This window comes from Xiphophorus hellerii, chromosome 10, assembly GCF_003331165.1.
Source record: "Xiphophorus hellerii strain 12219 chromosome 10, Xiphophorus_hellerii-4.1, whole genome shotgun sequence".
NCBI classification, from domain to species: Eukaryota; Metazoa; Chordata; class Actinopteri; order Cyprinodontiformes; family Poeciliidae; genus Xiphophorus; species Xiphophorus hellerii.
The window spans coordinates 851,688-870,998 of NC_045681.1; the positions used below are offsets into that span (position 1 = coordinate 851,688).

The window sequence follows — 19,311 nt, forward strand, 5'->3', positions numbered from 1 at the left end:
AACCTTGAGAATCCTTAAACTGATCTCCAGGTTTTTCCAGGCTCAGCAGGAATCCTGGCGCCATCTTAATTCCAGCGGCTCAGAGAAGAAGAGGAACTGGTTTGAGCTCCAAACTGGTTCCTTTCAGGTTTCACTGGGAACCTCAATCTGCTGAGTCGTTCTGCTCCCAAACACCCCCCCCCCACACACACACACACACTCACTCACTACGTCAGGAGCAGCTGGAAACGTGCCGATGACGTCAAAACATCCAGGATCAACGACGTTTTCACCTCAATTCAAACCCAATAGTTTTTATTTTATTCATCCGTTCATCACAGCAACGACTGAAACAACTAAAAACAAAGTTACTCAAATAAAAATACAAAAAGAATCAGTTAACATCTTAGATTTTCTCTGGACTGAACACACGTCACCAAAACAAGCGTTAAAATGATCCTTAGCGCGCCCTCTGGCGGCCACGGCCGGAACTACAGCGCAGTAATGAAACTAGCAAGTAAACAAGCTGGCATTTTGACCATGACTCATCCAGATGACTCAAGTCCAATTATGAGTAAAAAACAGAAAGAGCAGCTGCTTGTGGGGAGATCTAAACAAAAACCACATGAAAAGCTCCAGAGGGAGAAAAAAAGTGCTTCCAAATGGAAGAAAAACAGGAAATTTAAACTTTATGTTCACTTTTTAATTGAGTCTGTTGGCATTTCAGGGCCTGACTGTTAGAGTTACAGGAACAACAACAAAACTAAAAAACGATGTTGCAATGCTGACCGGCGGAGATTTAAACGTTTAAGCTGTTAAATCCAGAAGAAATCAGTGAATATTTCCAGTTTCTGGATCATTTGGGTTCAGAGTCGCTGCTTTTCCTGCATTAGAAATAATAATTATCCAAAGATAAAAACCATCATCAATAAAAGCTGCAGTGACCTTTGACCCAGTTATCAAACTGGTGTGAATGTCAATGAAGCGGATCAATGCTGGTGACCTCGGTGTTGGCTTGGCTGATTGTAATCCATCAAACACAAACCTGGAAGCAGCACAGAGCTGGATTTATAAACCAAATCATTTAAACAAAATTAAGTTAAATGTCACATTTTTAAGCCACTCAATATTTAAGATAAAATTATCTTAAATATTTAAGAGCAGAATGACGACCAGGAATCAAAGCTGCAGTTTTCTGGCCGGTCATCGATCTTTACCACCCGATGATTTTCACCGATACCGATTGTTTGTCTGAAATGTCAATAAATATAGCAAGAAAAATCGCTAAGTTTGCAACAGAGAGTGTCCGTCGTTTACATCCAGATTCTCAGATCTGTGGAGGAAGATCGGATGCATCGGCCGATTTTTTAAATTAAAGAAAATCAGAGCTGATTTCTCGGTGCACCGCACCAGGAGCGTTTTTATCGTAATTAATGTCATAATCTGCTGATCTTAGTCATTTATTAATATATCGGACCAATAAGTGAAACTGGGCCGATATTAATAACTGATGTTTATTCCTATCATGTTCTTTGATCACATTGTTTGATCATATCGTGCAACAAAAATAAACAATTATTAATATCAATATTGGCCCAAATTTTCAGATCGTTCCATCTTTTGGTAAAACAATCTGAAGACGATATTAGCTAATGTTTACTTCCATTGTATTGTGTGAATCCACGAGTTATTAAAACTGATATTTAAGTATCTAAATATCAGAATATGGGAAAACAATCTAAATATATTTTTTAAATAAAAAAAGATGTTCCTTTCCATCATATTGTACAATTATAATAACCAATTATTAATATTGATATTTAATTGGTAAAAATCGGTATTGGCCCATATTTTCAGGTCGTTCCATCGTTTGGTAAAACAATCTGAAGAAGATATTTTAAGAAAAACTATCAGTTTTAAAGAATAGATTTCGACTGAGCGACATATTTAGGAAGAAAAAATAAAAGTATAAAAATAAGGTTATATTAGAGGATTTAAACGGTTCAGATTTAATCAGGCTGAGTTTCCACAGACTCAGACTTCTGAGTGTTTTGCTCCAGTTTCTGCCTGAAGGTTCCTGATTTCCCCATAAATCCTCCCAGAATAACCAGTCTGCGTCGGGTTTGATTCTCTTTAGATTTCAGTCTGACAGCAGAAAGCGTTCGGCTCTAGAACTCGTCGTCTGAGCTGAGCAGCAGCGTTTTCTCTGTGTCGCCGAGGGCGCTGAGCGCCGCCGCCGCAGGGCGTGGCGCCCGCAGCGGCGGCGCCCCCCGCTCCAGCGTGGCCTGCTGAGTGTACTGCTGGTAGGCCGGCGAGAAGTTGTGGATGGCGTCCTGGACCATGTCGCCGGGGCTCATCGTCTCCTTCAGGCTGCTGGAGATGCTCTTCATCGGGGCACAGCGGCCTGAGGAAGAGGAGGAGGAAGAGTCAGCGGCTCAAACTGATTCAGTTCAGCGAAAACAAGAGGAAACATAAAACTAAAATAACAAACAAACAACATGAGTGTAACGGTTAAAATGATTCAGAAAATAATCTGATTTATTTAAAGGAGAATCAATCTGCAGATTAAACTCCAATCTAAACTATCCACACCAAAACAATGCAAGAAAAGCAGGAAATGACATCACAGGACAGGATCTGGACTTGGAGTATGGCAAGCTGATTTATAATAAAACAACATCTTCATATTAAGCTATGGCAAGCCTTCTGTATTTCAGGCCCAGACTGACAGGATTAAGTTTTTTAAACGATGAGAATAGTTTAAAGAATAAAGTTGTAATTTTATGAAAACTCCTGCAATGATTTCATCTGGTTAGAAATTGTGTCATTATTCTGTTAATATTTGGACTTTTCTCTCTCTCTCTTTAAATCTAGTGAGTCTGACATTCTGTCATAACATCCTGTTGGTTTCAACTATAAATGTGCAGCGCCATCTACTGTTCAAACCAGGTCAGTGTTTATGTTGCAGATATAAATGTTTATGAATCTAAATTAACTGAAACATTCCTCACAGTGTGAAACTTTTTCAATTTGACACTGAAGGATTTTAAGATGTTTCTGATTTTTGGTAAAATGAACCAAACATTTGGGTTTTGGTTTCATTTCAATCAAAATCCTCGTTACGCCCTAGTGAACAAAACAACAACAACTGGATTCAAACCAGACACATAAAAACACAACGAGGCGGTAGAAGTTAAACCTACCAAACTCTCCGTATGTAGAAATAAATCCTTTATGTGCAGCAGAGAGGAAAGAAACACGAAGCTGAGTCAGCAAATAAGAACCGAATGAGGAGAAGAAAAAGGCTTTGGAGCAGCTAGCTGGAAGCTAGCGCAAAGATTAGCACTCTGAAAGCTAGCGCCTAGCTTAGCGCTCTAGCGCCTAGCTTAGCGCTCCAGCGCCTAGCTTAGCGCTCCAGCGCCTAGCTTAGCGCTCTAGCGCCTAGCTTAGCGCTCTAGCACCTAGCTTAGCGCCCTGACCTGTGGAGTTGAGGCTTTTGTCCATGTAGACCTGGTAGGTGAAAGCGTGCCGAAGGGCCAGAGCTGCAAAAAACATCTCTATGCAGATGATGAAGTTCTGGTAACCGGCGGCGACCGTGCCCTCGCCCACGGAAACCTCCGGAGAGTTGATCTGAGGAATGGCCCCGCATTTCTCCAGGATGGCCAGCAACATGCCTGAACAAAAAAACAACAGGAAGTGAAACTAAAACCAGAAACGTTCAGTGAAAGATTTCTGACTTGAAGGGAAATCTGATTCTACAGATTCTGAATATTTTATTTTGGTTGGAGAAAATCTGTGAACTTTTACGTTCGGCCACTGGATTCAGGCCTGGGCTTTGACTAGGCTGTTGTAAGCCATGAATCTGCTCTGATCTGAACCATATCTCTGGCTGCTGGTTCTGATTTAACTCCATCCATCGACCTGCTTCCCACAGCATGATGCTGCCACCACCGTGACTCAGGGTGGGGACGGTGTGTGTAGCGTTAGGTCATTACATCCCAGTACTTTATCACATCATTGAGACAGAGAAGCTGGTAGCCTGGCATTGCTAACGGATGTGATGAAGACTCCATGATGAAGAGTGATGAAGACTCCTACCCTGCCAGAAGGAGAGGAAGATGACGGACTTGACGGTGAGGAACTTGAGCATGGGTCTGTAGGGGCTCAGCAGCTCTCTGGTGGAGGAGTAGAAGAGGAAGAGCGCGTAGAGCGCCAGGCTGACCGAGACGTTGTAGACGATGGAGACGTACAGGTAACCGCCGGCAACGCTGCGGCGAGAAGGCGGGAACGGGATTAGACACAGATTAGACGTCTGAGGCGTGCGGGTCTGCGGCCGGACTCACTCCAAGTCTCCGTCTCTGTATCTGCCGCAGGCCTGCAGCAGCACGGCGACGGCGGCCATCAGCGGCTTCACCACGCAGAACTGCAGCGTGGCCTGCTTACAGAACCGCAGGAACCCGATGGAGAACGGGCGGCCGCGCAGGCAGCAGGTACCGTAGCAACAGCTGGACCTGGAGACGATGGGCAGCTTCTGTCAGTGATTCTGGATAACATGAAAACTTGATTCTGGATATAAATACATCTTTAATGCAGAAATGCAGCAAATATATTTTAATGCATTTCTGATCCTGTATATATATGAAAACTGCAGAATGTGAATTTTTTATGTGATTAAGCTTTAATTGTGAGAATAATTTGTAGATTGATTGATTATTGATTAGAGGAGAAGGTTTTTCTCTGGACTCACTCGATAGGTTTCCCCCGGATCTCCGCCATGATGGCGCTCTCTCCGCCCAGATACTCGAAGCAAAGACTCAGGAAGTTATAAATCACAAACGCTGCAGACAACAGGAGAAGAAGAAGAAGATTGTTACTTTTCATGGATTTGTCAGGAAAAACATTTTAAATATACAAAATAAATCAAACAAATGAAATGAAATCTATGAAACAAAACTTCAGACGATGTTTAGTTAAAAACAAACTGAAGAGTTTTCGACCAAAATTTGGAGAAGAGAAAACGATAAATCATGCTAATGGGAGTTCTTAATCAAGATCAATATTCATCGATTATTGATTATTGTGACAGAGCTACACAAATCTATTTTTGTTTAAATATAAACTGAATTTGATACAGTAAATATTTTTTTTATTTACAGTCTTTTCCAGAATCTTTGGATCGTTTGTAAAGAAAAATTTAATTAAAAATTGTTTATGAACATTTTACACTAAAAGATTCTCATCTCTCCGCCCGTTTGTACCGACTCCACCCGACGCCTGAAAGACAGAACCCAGGTAAAAGGATGCAGCCTCCACCTGGGCCTCCACCCATCCTTCACCCTGCCGGCGGTTGCCATGGTGATGCAACAGCCAAGAGATTCTGCAGAAGAATCCATTATCTGATGCAGGGGGAGGATGTCTGAGCACGGTTGCCATGCAACAGGTTGCCAGGAAAACACATCTGAGCAGAAGAAGAAGAGAGGAAGAGGAGGAGGAAGAGGAGAGGAAGAGGAGGAAAGATGCGCCATGTAAGGATGGAGGAGGAAGGAGCGCGGCGATGTGACGTAGGAGATCCACGGCGTTTCTGTCCAGATGATGAATCAGAGCGAATTCACTCTGACATCAACGAGTCAGAACCAGAATATTTCAGTCCGAAAAGGAAAACAAAGACAATCAGACGACTTTCACCAACTGTCATCCTGACAATAAACCACCAGAACCTCCATCAGAACCTCCACCAGTTATAAACCATCAGAACCTCCATCAGAACCTCCACCAGTTATAAACCACCAGAACCTCCATCAGAACCTCCACCAGTTATAAACCATCAGAACCTCCACCAGAACCTCCACCAGTTATAAACCACCAGAACCTCCATCAGAACCTCCACCAGTTATAAACCACCAGGTGACATTTGCTGAATTTACGTCACCAAACAGAAAAGCTCAACTTTCAACATCAGAGTCTGATAAAAGTTTCTTGACGGTTTTTCATGTTAAATTCTCGCAGTTTCTCCAAAATATGATTTATAATTTTCAGTTGATTTCAAATAGTTTTTAACGTCCGAGTAGAAAAAAATGATCAATAGTTTATGTCAACAATTTCTACAATTATTGCATTTAAAATATGTGGAAAAAACAGAGACTGATGGATGCCTGGTTGGATGCCTGGTTGGATGTTGGCTGACCTTCGTAGCAGTCCCTGACGCTGTCACAGTAAACGTAGAACTGGTCGTTGGTGAGGAAGAGGAGGCTGAGCCAGGAGTCCAGGGCGTAGATGGGAACGATGAAGAGGATCCTGACGATGTGGCGCTGCTCCTGCGGCGCGCTGTAGAACCGCAGGTGCATGTAGATCTGGACACAGAACCAGAACCAGAGTCAGAACCAGAACTAACTGCGGCTAACTGTCCTGCTGGTCTGGTCGTTACCTGGTGACAGGTGAGGATGAGCGCGGTCCAGACAAAGAAGCCGGACACCGCCTGCGCCGCCGGCGACATCAGGAAGGTGGGCCGGTCCGACCCCAGCAGCGGCGCTTCCTGGAGCCAGGAGATATTGGGCCCCATGGGGGCGGCGGTGAGCGGGTCCGGGTCCGGGCCCGGCGGGACGTCCCGGCGCCGCAGCCTGAACATCTGGACAGGAAGCAGTAAACGTTCACCAGCTGGAGGAAGACGTGACGAAGAGCCGGTCGATCATCATCATCATCAATCATCAACCTGCAGCCCAGATCTGACCGCCTGCCGTCGGGTCAGAACCAGACCGGTCTGGTTTCACTGAACAATGAGTCAGTGTGTGCTCTGGTTTCTCTCTGGTTTCACATATTGATTCTGTTGGTTTCAACCCAGCAGCCATTAGATCAGTCAGAACCGGCCCAAACATTCAAACCGGGTCGGGACTTTCATTAAACTGATTCTGACACGTTTAAAACTTGAGCCGCTTTTTTTACTACAAACATTACACCCAGAACCTTTGTGTTCATGTGTTCCTGGTCGGGCTGTAGGTCCGATGCTCGGTGCAGTCGGACCGCAAACGTCCAGAAAAACCGGCTTGGTTAGAAACAAAACAGAAAACATTCAACTTTTCTTTGATTACAGCTAAAATGTGACAGCCTTTTCTGAACCTGCAGTAATTTAATTGTTTCATTAAAATATCACGTTTAGTTTATTGCTAAGCAGGTGAGCTAACTCTCTAACCGGACCTTCAGAGGAAAGATTTATTCGTCTATCTGGAGGAAAGTATCATCAAAACGTTCCTACAAAATCTAATTTCCAGACTTGAAGTTGGAGATTTTTCAGTAACTTTTAAATGAAATGTTGACATTTCAGTAAATAAATGATCACTGCAGATTGTTTAAAGCACATTTTCTGATCAGTTTTAAAGCAAACGTCTAAATCCTTCTCTGATTTTTATTAAGCTAAAAACAAATGTTTGTTAAAGTGTTCATGTACAGAAAACGGTTGAAACTTATTTCTGATGCATTTAATCAAGTCACTGTTTGACTTGTTGAGAAAAATCGTCCGGTTCTGGCTGCTGGATCGGTGCATCTCCAGTAGGAACCATGAGATTATTTTATTTTGGGGGGATTCATTAAACCGATGGACCAACCAGGAGCAGCAGGGAAAACAATGGGGATGTAAACGATGCTGCATGGAGGCAAAAAGACAGCTGGCTGTTTCACTAGGAAGGTGACAAAGGTCACCTAGAGCGGGGCCACACACACACACACACACACACACACACACACACACACACACCCACCCACACACACACACACACACACACACACACACAGGAGTAATAAGTGAGGAATAAAGCAACAGATGGAAAGGAGTCAGCCAGACTGGATTATGTTAGTGGCAATAACAATAAAATTATATTTCTGCTTTACTTTTTAAATGATCCCAATAAATTGATAATGTGGTTAAATATCTTTAACTGTATTTAAAATATATTGAAACGAACAATTTAACCGTATTATAAAATAATTATTTTCGTGATTAGCATTAAATGAAAAATAATGTGATTAAATTATAATATAAATATGACACTGGTGTCATAAAAATTACTGGTTTTTTTATTTAACTAATTAAATAAAGACAGAGCATACTGAGAAGAGATGATAGTTTTATCCGGTCCGGACTCACCTGGTGAACTGAGCCCTGCTTCAGAACCTCTCCGCGCTGCTCCAGAAGAACTGTTCGGTTCCAGTAACCCAGAAACGGCCGGAAGTGTTCCTCAGAGGCGCCCCGTTTCTCCCTGGACATCCATGTTGGCTCCCCGGAGGACCGACCGACCGACCGCCCGGCAACTCTCACCGTCTCCCACCTAAACAACTAAACTCCCCGCTAAAAGTTCAGCTCGCACGCTCCGCAGCTCCGGTTCTCTTTAACTGGTTCCGTTGGTCCATTTCTGATGTTTCGGGTAGGTGTTTGAGTTTATAAGCAGTCAGTTCGGTTCGGTCCGGTCCGTCCTCTCTCTTGGTAACGGCTCCGTTGTAGAATCTCAGTCGGATTAATAATAACGCCACATCACAGTAGCTCCGCCCATTACACCAGGGCGAACTGTCTTAACCAATCAGATGACAAGCACTCCAGTTTAGGGCGGGGCTTAAGTCCTGAGCGCAGTGAGTTTGCGCAGCTTTATTCTGGGACTCGCAGATGATGGCGGTGACGTATAACTGCTCGGTTTCCTGTCCAAACTGGGCCTGGCGTGGGAAATGACGCTCCTCATCAACTTTCTAACTACTTATATTTACTAGTTACTTGAGTAACTCTGGGTTAAAAAAGTGCTTTTTACTTCTATTTGAGTTTTATTATGAAGGTCTCTTACTAAAACAAGTAAAAGACTTAGTTTTATATTTATAAACAAGCTTCATTGTTTTTCTATTCTTGTGTATTTGCTGATTCTGTTGGGCCATTCAGATGTCAAATGAACAGAACAGAAACAATGGACCATGCACTGTTTCTTCAACAAATTTAAGTAAAAGTCAAAAGCCTGGTGAAGTAAAACTAATCCTAAAAGTACCTTTTAGTACTGTAGCTACTACTAAAAATAAAAAATATGTACTACTACTACTAGTTATATCATACTACTTAAAATTTGTCATCAGCTGGTGGGACCTAAACTTGTTATTGCAATATTTTGTAAAGTATAAATCTGAAACCAGATATTTCCATTCACATCACAGTCTGAAACCAAAACAAACATTTTTATTTAGATCAGTCAGAAAAAATCTAATAAAATTCTGAATGATTTTTTTTACCTTCCTTGAAATCAAACTTTACAAAAATTCAGATGGAGGTCATGGCTTTGCATTGCTGATAGTTTTATTTATAATATTTGTGACCATGATTTAACCAGACTGATTTATGTGCAAAATAATATAAAAACAAAACAAATTCAACCTTTAAAAGATTTTAAAAATGAAATTTAAATGTCAAGTAAGTGGAAGAACCAGTGTGGATGTATTAGTTGAAGATGATTGCTCACCTCCATCCACTGTAGTTGTTGCTGCAACTTATTTACATCTCTAACCGCTGGAGCTCATGGAGGATTTAACTCTGAACTTTGACTAGGCCATTCTTACCCATGAAACAAGACCAGGAGTCTGGGTAAGCTGCGTATACTTTTATTGAATCTGAAAATAAACACCAATATAGTCATAAAACCAAAGCAGGAAAAAGGAAAACAGTCACCAGTTTTTCCTTTTTGTCTCAGACTCTAAAGGTTTATGAAAGAAAAATAAGCTTTCTGTCACATTTTGCTGAGTCGTATCTACACTCCTGCTGCTGTACACGTCCACTTGCTCACGTTCGATTAACTTTATTCGTTAATCTTCTTCACGTCTTTCCTGATCCGGACATTTCCTCTGAGTCCTTAAAGCAAAGCTGAAGGCGAAACAGAAGCAAGACACAAGAACACGAACAAAGATGGAGACTTTCCAAAAGCAGAAACTTTTTCACTGCAGATTTTCTCACATTCACTCTTTTCCTCTGATCCTCTCCGACTGAGACCCAAACTTTTGATTTAGCTTCCAAGGCTGCAGGTTGAAACCAGATATAAATCCTCTGTGTAAAAAGGTTCTGACAATAAATCACAGTAAGCTTTTCCTGTTTTAGGGCAGTAAGGATTACCGTACATAAACCATCCTGGTTTGATAGATATCAGCATTTTAAACAACTTATAAAGAATTTCTTTGAATTTAAACATTCATAAACCAAGTTTATGAGATTTGACCAGTGAAACTGAAGCTTTTTCAATAGTATAAAGAAATTATTTACTATGTCTTGCAAGTCAGTTTTGTCTTGTTTCAGGTGTAATAAGATGTTTGCAGCAGAAACTGGACAAAAATACCTGGTAGATTTTGTGTTTTTGCAGTTTGGCGTAAAACAGCATCAAAAACTAAACTTATTGTTTGAAAATAGCTCAGTTTCCACGTCGTTCAGTCTGGGCTGAACGGCTCGGAGATGAAGAAGCCATCGCTAAAAAAAGAAACATAAAAAAACAATTTACAGTCTGTAGACAGACACAGAGACAAGCATCACAGGAACTTTGACACGTTGATTTGAATTAATTGCAGTAAAAATTTTAATGAATCTTTTTTGTTCGGAACCTTTGTATTCATGCGTTTCTGGTACGGCCGTAAATATGACGCACACAGAAGAGCGATGGAGGATGAAGCTTCTTCTCTGGTTAATTTCTGCTTTAATCTGATTGGATGCTGGAAAAGACTGCTGTTGTTAAAAGAAGGCGGCCTGTCAGCAAAGCTATGCTAGCCTGAGATAGCATCTTAATGCTAAACATGTTAGCATTAGCTAGTGCTAACGTTAGCATCCACAATCCAGAAGCTCCATGGATGATCGGGGTTTTGAATTGAGATTTTGTTGCTCGTTTTTGATTAAATTGACTAATTAATTAAAGACCCTGAAATGAACTTGATTAAAGATTTTAATGGAATCCAATCAGAGGAAAAACTGAAACGTTTGGATCCACTCCAGCAAACCATCCTGAGAAGCTTTGATCCGAATTGAGAGGAAATTAAGAAATATTGTTTTCCTCATAAACCTGACATTGAACTAATAGAAATAAGGTTTGCCCTAACTGGGGTAAAACAGGAAAATTACCCTCAGAGTGTGAGAATGTCGTTTTATACAGAGTATGTAAATATCTGGCTTCAACTTTAGATCAGAATAAATAACAGCAGAAGCTGCAGATTTAACTCTCAAACAAAAGCAAATTGATCTTTTTTGATCGACTACACGTATAAATCACAGTTGTGTAATTTTAGTCCTTTTTGTGCACTTTGATGTTTTCATTCTGTTTTTTGTGCAAATTGAGCCTCAGTGTTGATGTGAAGGTGAAGAGGAGCGAAGCTTAGCGCCCAGCTCCCGGTACCAGCGCTGATCGAAGCCCAAACTGGTTCAGCTGGAGGTTCTCCTTCTTCCACTGGTTTCCCATCAGGCTTTGCTCCCACCGGCAGACACACGGACAGACGCTCTGGGTCCTCGCTCGCCCACCGCCTCCCTCACCATTCATGCCTTCATTTGTTCGATTTGGATTTGAAAGTCGGGGGTTCGATGCCCTTCGGTTGCTACATGATGGGACACAAAAGAAAGAAACGTCACAAAACCGGAAGGTTTAACGGCAGCTGAGAAAACTCAGGGGCCAAAAGGCTTTTATTTATTTATCCTTCAGTTACAAATGAAAAATTGTTTTTTTACATTATTTTCTTTACGTGCTGAGCACAAAATTTACATGCAATATTTTAATTAAAAACTTTTGAAAAGGGTCTTAAAGTTGTACAGTTTCCTAACTTGTTGATCAAAAACTGCAAAAACAAAAATCTTATTTTTGTTTAGTTGAAATAAAACAATACAAATAACTTTTCATCAAGATATAGAAACTTGTTTTAAGTCAATAATTTCTTATCATTGATGAAATAGCTGTAGTTTTATTGGTAAATTATTTCACTTATAATATGGGAAATATGTCTTGTTTTAAGTGAAATAATCTGCCAGTGGAACTGGAACTGGGTTGCTAGGGAACGGGCGGGGCTTGGCAGGGGTTGCTAGGTAATGGGAGGGGCTTGGCAGGGGTTGCTAGGTAATGGGAGGGGCTTGGCAGGGGTTGCTAAGGAACGGGCGGGGCTTGACAGGGGTTGCTAAGGAATGGGCGGGGCTTGGCAGGGGTTGCTAGGGAACGTGCGGGGCTTGACGGGTTGCTAGGGAACGGGTGGGGCTTGGCAGAGGTTGCTAGGGAACAGCAATTAGAACTTTTTCATCAATATTAAGGAATAATTTACCTAAAACAAGCTTCTATATCTCAATGAAAAGTTTCTTGTTTTGCTTTATTTTCACTTATTTGCATTAGACCAAAATTACTTGGTAGATTTTGTGTTTTTGCAGTGAAGATATATTTTTAAATTAATTCCCAGCTAGTCTTGTCACAATTAGCAATAAATCAATTAATCACATGATGAGTTAAAACAAAATCAATCATTTCCATTTGCGTTATTTATTGTTTTTCTAATAAAACCTGGGTGATAAAATCTTCAGCCTGTTGATTTGGTCTCAACTAAACCTTTTTTTGGAGGATAGATTTGTTTTAGAGACTTTATGATTTTTAAATGTGTTTAGCAGTTCAGTGTTAATTTCAACAATTTTTATGTACTTAGTAATTTAGAGTTAGCGTCTGCTAATCTTTTGTGTTTAGGAGTTTACAATTAGCTTCCATCATTTTTCTCTGTGTTTAACGGCTTAGCATTAGCTTCAGCTAATTTTATTTTGCATCTGTTTTCTTCATTGTATTTTTTTACTTCTATTTTTTGCGCTTGCAGGATGTTTTTATCTGCAGGACTTTCCTTTTTCATTCCTTTTTCATTCGTGTGTGTTTTGGAGTTTACACCATTCCTGTGTTTTGCTGTCTGCGCCTGTCGGCTGCCTTAAAAGTCCCAATAAAAACCCATAAAGTTTTAACACCTCATAAGGTGAAAGAGTTAAAGGGTGTGAATACTCCTGCAGGACGCTGTGAGCAGAACGGCTAAAGCTGCATGCTGTCAGTCAGTAAAAGGAAAAGCTGAGTCTGACTGAAGGCTAATCTACAATCAGCTGCTGCCATGTTTCCTCCAGGAACAGATGATTGATGCTGTGAAGGTGTTTCTGTGTTACTGACCTGCAGCTCGCCAGCAGGATGTCACTTTGCCAGATGTTCAAACGGGACACTGACCTGCATGGAGGAGAACAGAGGAGCTTAAAGCAGCTCAGATGCTAAAAACTCAGAGTCCTAAACCTGCAGACCCTCCTGGTTCAGATCGTCTGAGAACACGAACATAAAGTTCTTCATCCATATTCTGGTCAAACAAGAAGAAAATATTATTTTTTAATAAAACTCTGTCAAAGACGAGCCAACATCTATAGAGATACAGGAAACAGATTCTCGGTGATAAAAGTTTCTTGATTAAATTTTCTCTCTAGTTGAAAATTTTCTTCAGTCCTTCGTTTCTTCATCTGCTTCTTTTCACTCATCGTCAGTTAATATTCGACCCTTTTCTGAATTAGAGGAAAACAGAGTCAATCTAAATGTGCAAATAATTTTTTAAGGCTGCATTCAGCCTTCAGCTCTGCCCAGTCCACTTTAATCCAACTCCAGTCCATTTGCCTAGTCAAAGTCCAGTCCAGCTGGAGGTGTAAACGCTAATCGACCTCTGACCTCTGACCTCTGGTCCTCCAAACCTCAGTCTGGGTTTGGTTGAACTGAACTCTGGTTCAGTTTGAATGTGAACACCAAGTGGACCGGAGTCCGCTCCAAAAGCTATAAGTGGACTACAGCACAGGGCATTCTGGGTAAATCCAACCAAAGCTAACATGCTAGCCTAGTGCTAGCAGCAGAAATGGCTCCTGGTCTTCAGCCAAAGACTAAAGAGAAATCCTCCAACACTAAAATCTGACGCCTCCATCTTGTTTCCATCTGGTGAAGAAGGAAGTTGCTCTCAGTGTCTTCAGAGGTTTTTGTGTGGTTTCCTTCAGTGGTTCTTGGTGCAGCGCCCCCACAGGCCAGGAGGGGAACAGGTTGGTTTGACTCAGAACCACAGCAGCTGGAGGTGGAGCAGATGGTGGAGTTCTGGTTCCAGTAGAACCAGGTCAACCGGACCGTCACCCTAAAAGTACCTCTCTGGACCCAACTGGCTAGCAGAAGAAGGTCCTTGGCTAAAGGTGGGGTCTCCATCCCAGACTTCCTACCTGTGAGGCAGTGATGCGTGATTGGTCGAGGCGTGCAGTGAGGTCAGAGGACGAGACGTTGGCGGGGGCGCCGCGGTGGAGCCTCATCGCCACCTTCCTTTCTCTCTCGGCTCTCTCGGCCCGGCCCGCCTGAGGCGACCGGTTTCCTGTGCGCAGCAGACAGCGGTCAGAAACTAAACCTGGTCTGATGGTGTTTTACCCAAAAGAGCTCCTGACCTGACGGCTGGGCTCCACGCGACGCCTGGTTGGAAGGAGCCGTCTCTGGCTCGTTCCGGACTCGGTTGGCGGCACAAGGGTTCGGACCTGGAGGCAGGGCTCGGCCTCCGGCTCCTCTCTGACCCGCGCCGGCTCGGTCCTCCCCTTCCTTCCCTTCTCTCCTCTCTCGCTCCCCGTCCTCTGCTGTCCTGCTGGAACCCTGAAGAGGATTCAACACGGCTCACAGTATCACCACAAATACCTCGTAACCCCAGTCAAACATGGTGGACAGCACCCAGAAGGAAGGGTCCAGTGTGGATGTAACTTTGTGGACCTGATGATCAGCGATGCATTTCTGACGATGTGTTTTGGAAAGAGTTGGAACATCTAGAGCTTACGGCTGAAAACGGTGGCATAACATACAATCTGGAGAAAACGGATGCATTCGAACAAGTCAAAGTTCTCTAGTTTCTGGAAGATGTTTCCTTAACTTAAAGAGAGAAAAACAAGACACTCACAAACTTCAGCATGTTCCAGTCGAAGACGTAGTCGTAGGAGAATCCCTGCCTGTGGAAAAGGTTCCTGAACAGCTGCCTCAGGTACGAGTAGTCGGGCTTGTCATCGAACCGCAGAGAGCGACACAAGTTCAGGTAGGTAGAGAACTCGGCTGGCGGAGACAGAAAGGAATGATGAGGATCTCAAGGACAAACTGTTTCAAAATGACACATTTCTCATCCAGACTCACAGGGGTATCCTTTGCAGAGCACCTCGATAGGAGTGGACATTTTCTTTTCACTGATGCGTTCGTACTTCTGCCTCTTGGTCGCAGCCTTGAGTCCTTGCCAGGGCAGCGAACCCAGGTTGAAGTACATGAGGACGTAACCCAGAGACTCCAGGTCGTCTCGTCTCGACTGCTCTGTGGAGGAAAACTCACCGGCGTGAAGCGGCGGCGGCGGCGGCGCGGTGAGACCCTGCAGGGGAAACTTACCGATGCCCAGGTGGGTGTTGATGGAGGCGTATCGCGCCGTCCCGGTCAGGTTCTTGTTCTCGCGGTAGGGGATGTGCTGGTGTGTTCGAGCGTCCCGGTACTTCTTGGCCAGGCCGAAGTCGATGATGTAGACCAGGTTGCCCTTCTTCCCGAGGCCCATCAGGAAGTTGTCGGGTTTCACGTCTCTGTGGATGAAGTTCTTGGAGTGGATGTATTCGATCCGGCTGATCTGGGGAGGAAAGGTCGACCCGGCGTTGGTACGAGTCAGAACCCAAACGTTTCTGTCTCCCTTCTGCTCGGCCTTTTTGCTCCTCTGAGTGAGAATCTTGGTGCCAAACTTCAGACCGTTGTGCCTCCAGCGGCAAAATGTAAAAACTTTGAGACTCTTCAAACATGGACTACACTATTCCACATTAAAACCAGAATATTTAAAACCTAGTGTGTGATTTGTTAAACCTTTATTTGATTTGTGAAAATTAAATAACATTAGTTTATCAACCTGAAGCCAACTTCAGCTCTTTATTACACATTTTGTTTCTGTTTTATGTCAAGTTGCATCACAGTAAACTGTTTAAAAACACGGCAACTTACAGACATCGCATGACAAGCATGTTCTGTTTTAAAAAAAGTAAGAGTTGTGAGTGACGAGCCTATGCAATGCTAACACTAGCCCATCAATGCTAACACTAGCTCATCAATGCTAACACTAGCCCATCAATGCTAACACTAGCTCATCAATGCTAACACTAGCCCATCAAAGCTAACATTAGCCCATCAAAGCTAACACTAGCCCATCAAAGCTAACATTAGCCCATCAAAGCTAACACTAGCCCATCAATGCTAACTGTAGCCTCTCAAATGCCAGATTTGCTAACAATAATGTTAGCGAATCTCAGAAATATAAAACCCTGCTGTGATTTCGGACCGGTCGCCCAGACTGTCTGTCTGTCTGTCTGTCTGTCTGTCTGTCTGTCTGTCTGTCTGTCTGTCTGTCTCACCATCTGATCGGCCAGCAGCAGGACCGTCTTCAGGCTGAATTTGCGGGAGCAGAAGTTAAACAAATCCTCCAAGCTGGGGCCCAGCAGCTCCATCACCATGACGTTGTAGTCTCCCTCGGCGCCGCACCACTTGATGGAGGGAATTCCCACTGGAGGGAAAACATCGGAGCGTCGGGAAACTGGATCCTTTTAAACTCATGTCACCTGGAAGCCTCACCTCCTCCCTGCATCATTTTGTAGAACTTGCTCTCAATGTGGAGCTGCGGATGTTTGGTCTTCACACATTCCAGCTTGATGGCCACTTCCTCTCCTGTGGCGATGTTTGAGCCTGATGGACGGACAGACAGAGAGACAGACAGAGAGACAGACAGAGAGACAGACAGAGAGACAGACAGGGCTTCATCAATTCAGATTGAAGACTTTTTAAAACTTTTATGTAACAAGAGAAACAGTCTTAGACCCAAACAGATTGATTGAAGCATCTTAAGGATCATCATCATCAAACCAACTGGCCATAAATTTACACACAACAGACACAAAAAAATAATTTAATTGATCTGATTTAATTAGCATAGTGCACATTAATCAACATTACTACAATTCATGGCAATGTAAATATGCAGGAATTAGCACAATAGCTACACTTTGAGCATTGCTAGCTATCGTTTAGCTACATTAGCTTTTCTCCTCCCTCTGTTTCCACTGCAGGAACCAGAACCAATTTTCCTGTTAATTTAGCTGCTAATATACCTTTGCTAGCTAGCAAGGATAAATTATTATTGTATATTAGCAGTAGCCTCAACCGCCTCAAGTCACAGAACGCACTATACAGTAGGGTCTAGTCAAAGTTCAGATCTAACTCTAACTTAAAACCTGATATTTAAAGATGTTCTCCATCTAGTCTGACTGAGTTTGATCCCATTTTTAGCAAAAATGAGGAAAATTTTAAGTCTTTAGACTTAAATATGTCCCACAACATGAATTTCCTAAGCAGACTTACAGCTGAATACAAAATGCACACCACACTTTTCAGATTGAAAAAGAAGAGGTCTGAGTACAGTACTGCAAAAAACGAAACAAAAACCTGAGGAAGTGTGTGAGTAAACCAAGGAAGCTGATTCTCACCCAGGTAAATGTCTCCAAAGGACCCGCTGCCGATCTTCCTCCCGAGGCGATATTTGTTCCCAACGCGGAGCTCCATCGCTCCGGAGCGCTTCACCTCTCTGGGACACAACACAACCATCAGTCAGTCACTGCTGATCAATACAGCAAACACAAAGTGGTGCAAAGCTGCAGGAAAAAGAAACTCTGCTGTGTCATGAGCGCAAAGAAAACTGGAGGAGACGAGGAAGAGGAGGAAGTAAAAGCAGTGATGAAGATGAGTCTGGGTCAGGGGAACCAGGAGGAACGAAGAGAACCGACCCACAGAAACACCGAGAGCTGCAGCTGCAGCAAGAAACTCTGGAAACAGTCAGAAACTGACGGAACCACAGAAAAATGATCAGCAACATTTTGGTTTATTTGTCAGAAAAGAATAATTTCCACCATATTATTCATTCATTTATAAATGTCAAAGTTCAAAAATAAACATCTAATTTGCTACCTAAATATTTAACAAGATAGTTAAATATTTAGGCTGTTACATATTTAACATAGATTGAACTAAATATTTAACTTTCTGACTAAATATTTAGGTCTGAGCTAAATAGTTAGCAAAAAAAATGAATTAGTTTGTAAATATTTAGCATCATATGGTGAAGATATTGAAGGATTAAATCCTTTCCCCTCTTATAACAGACTAAATGATCTAAATGATCGCTGCTGTTTCCTGTTTCTCCCCTGTGTTGGTCTGGATGACTGAGGTTCGGAGCAGGACGGGCTGAGTTGTGTAACTGATCCGTCCTGCAGCTGCAGGGAGGGAAGCCGGATCTCCCGCTGCTCCATGAGAACCAGCTCCACATTTCACTCCAACGACTCCAAACAAACCCACAAGCCGCATCCAAACGCAGGAAAATGAGCAGCACCTAACGCCTCTGAGCAGATATTCCGCCAGGAGCCACAACAAGGCGGGACGCTTCACGCATCTGCCCCAGATAGCGACGGCCGCAGCCGCAGCGTCGGATCCTAACCGCGCCCTGCAGCCCAACACGACCCAGAACCTCCAGAACCCCCAGAACCTCCAGGACCTCCTCACCGGCTCTGTGGTCGCTCCGTCTCAGTCAGGACCATGGACAGCGGCGCGCCGACGGAGTCCGGGACGGATCATAGCCTCAGAGATGCGTGACCTGAACGCGCAGCCCGCACGCCGCGCTGCCTCTCCGTCCCTCCCGCTGCGGCGCTTCGACTTCACTGCATTTTGGACTGAAGTCAGAGAAATAAAATATAAATAAAAGCCTAAAAGTCGCTGATTCTCCGCTGCGTGGCTGCGCCTCACACCCAGTCCGCTCTCGGTTTACACCGCTCACAATATCAATGATGTCATCCGCAGACAGCCAGAGATGCCCGGATGTTCTTAAAGCAGCAGCACATCCAGAGCTTACGCAATCAGAAACATTCACCAACATGCAGCGAAGGAAAAGTTCACCTAAACTGGAGCATGGCTGCTAACAAACGTTTAGCTTAACTAAATATACTTAACTTGCTAACTAAATACTTAGTTTTGTTATCTTTGTTGTAAACTTAATATGTCGTTTCTGGCTAAATTAGCAATAAACATCTAACATAATATTTAGTTTACGTATCTAGCTAGCAAACTAAATATTTCTACAGTACTGTATAATGTCTTCAACCCTCTATACCTTTTTGCTGTGAACATTTACTATAAAAAACACACTGACTTAACTTCCTAACTAAATATTTAACTTGCTAGGTAAGCGTTTAGCTGAGCTAGCAAAGTGTTAACTTTGCTAGCTCAGCTAGCA

General features: G+C 42.9%; 2 protein-coding genes across 4 annotated transcripts; both read right to left on the reverse strand.

The window, feature by feature from the left end:
- Nucleotides 1–273: 273 nt before the first annotated feature.
- tmem184ba (transmembrane protein 184ba) lies at nt 274–8,642 on the reverse strand. 3 transcript variants are annotated; one of them, XM_032575062.1, is made up of 9 exons: nt 8,117–8,642; nt 6,404–6,604; nt 6,164–6,329; nt 4,727–4,817; nt 4,323–4,490; nt 4,078–4,247; nt 3,459–3,653; nt 3,183–3,209; nt 274–2,383 (listed from the first exon to the last, which is right to left on the reverse strand). In XM_032575062.1, exons 1-9 carry the CDS (start codon nt 8,234–8,236, stop codon nt 2,148–2,150), a joined length of 1,374 nt encoding a protein of 457 aa, XP_032430953.1. In that variant the 5' UTR covers nt 8,237–8,642; the 3' UTR covers nt 274–2,147. The 3 variants fall into 3 exon arrangements, with proteins under 3 accessions (XP_032430953.1, XP_032430955.1, XP_032430954.1); XM_032575064.1 differs by having other exon boundaries at nt 6,404–6,633; nt 8,117–8,232; XM_032575063.1 differs by lacking the exon at nt 3,183–3,209 and having other exon boundaries at nt 8,117–8,633.
- A 942-nt stretch (nt 8,643–9,584) lies between these two features.
- csnk1e (casein kinase 1, epsilon) lies at nt 9,585–18,870 on the reverse strand. The gene is made up of 11 exons (XM_032575065.1): nt 18,585–18,870; nt 17,516–17,613; nt 16,608–16,718; nt 16,391–16,539; nt 15,393–15,621; nt 15,150–15,320; nt 14,923–15,071; nt 14,426–14,624; nt 14,210–14,355; nt 13,143–13,196; nt 9,585–11,562 (listed from the first exon to the last, which is right to left on the reverse strand). The coding sequence occupies exons 1-10, from the start codon at nt 18,617–18,619 to the stop codon at nt 13,164–13,166; spliced, it is 1,320 nt and encodes a 439-aa protein (XP_032430956.1). The 5' UTR covers nt 18,620–18,870; the 3' UTR covers nt 9,585–11,562; nt 13,143–13,163.
- Between the last annotated feature and the right edge of the window lie 441 nt (nt 18,871–19,311).

Coding starts and splice junctions, on each gene's coding strand:
- tmem184ba (XM_032575062.1), bottom strand. CDS start 8,236: ATGTCCAGGGAGAAACGGGGCGCCTCTGAGGAACACTTCCGGCCGTTT. Junction 4,818..6,163: donor CGTCAGGGACTGCTACGAAG/GTCAGCCAACAT, acceptor TGTTGTCTGCAG/CGTTTGTGATTTATAACTTC. Junction 3,210..3,458: donor CAAAAGCCTCAACTCCACAG/GTCAGGGCGCTA, acceptor CTGCACATAAAG/GATTTATTTCTACATACGGA.
- csnk1e (XM_032575065.1), bottom strand. CDS start 18,619: ATGGTCCTGACTGAGACGGAGCGACCACAGAGCCG. Junction 16,719..17,515: donor CTTTGGAGACATTTACCTGG/GTGAGAATCAGC, acceptor TCCGTCCATCAG/GCTCAAACATCGCCACAGGA. Junction 13,197..14,209: donor CACGCATCACTGCCTCACAG/GTAGGAAGTCTG, acceptor TCCTCCATGCAG/GTCAGTGTCCCGTTTGAACA.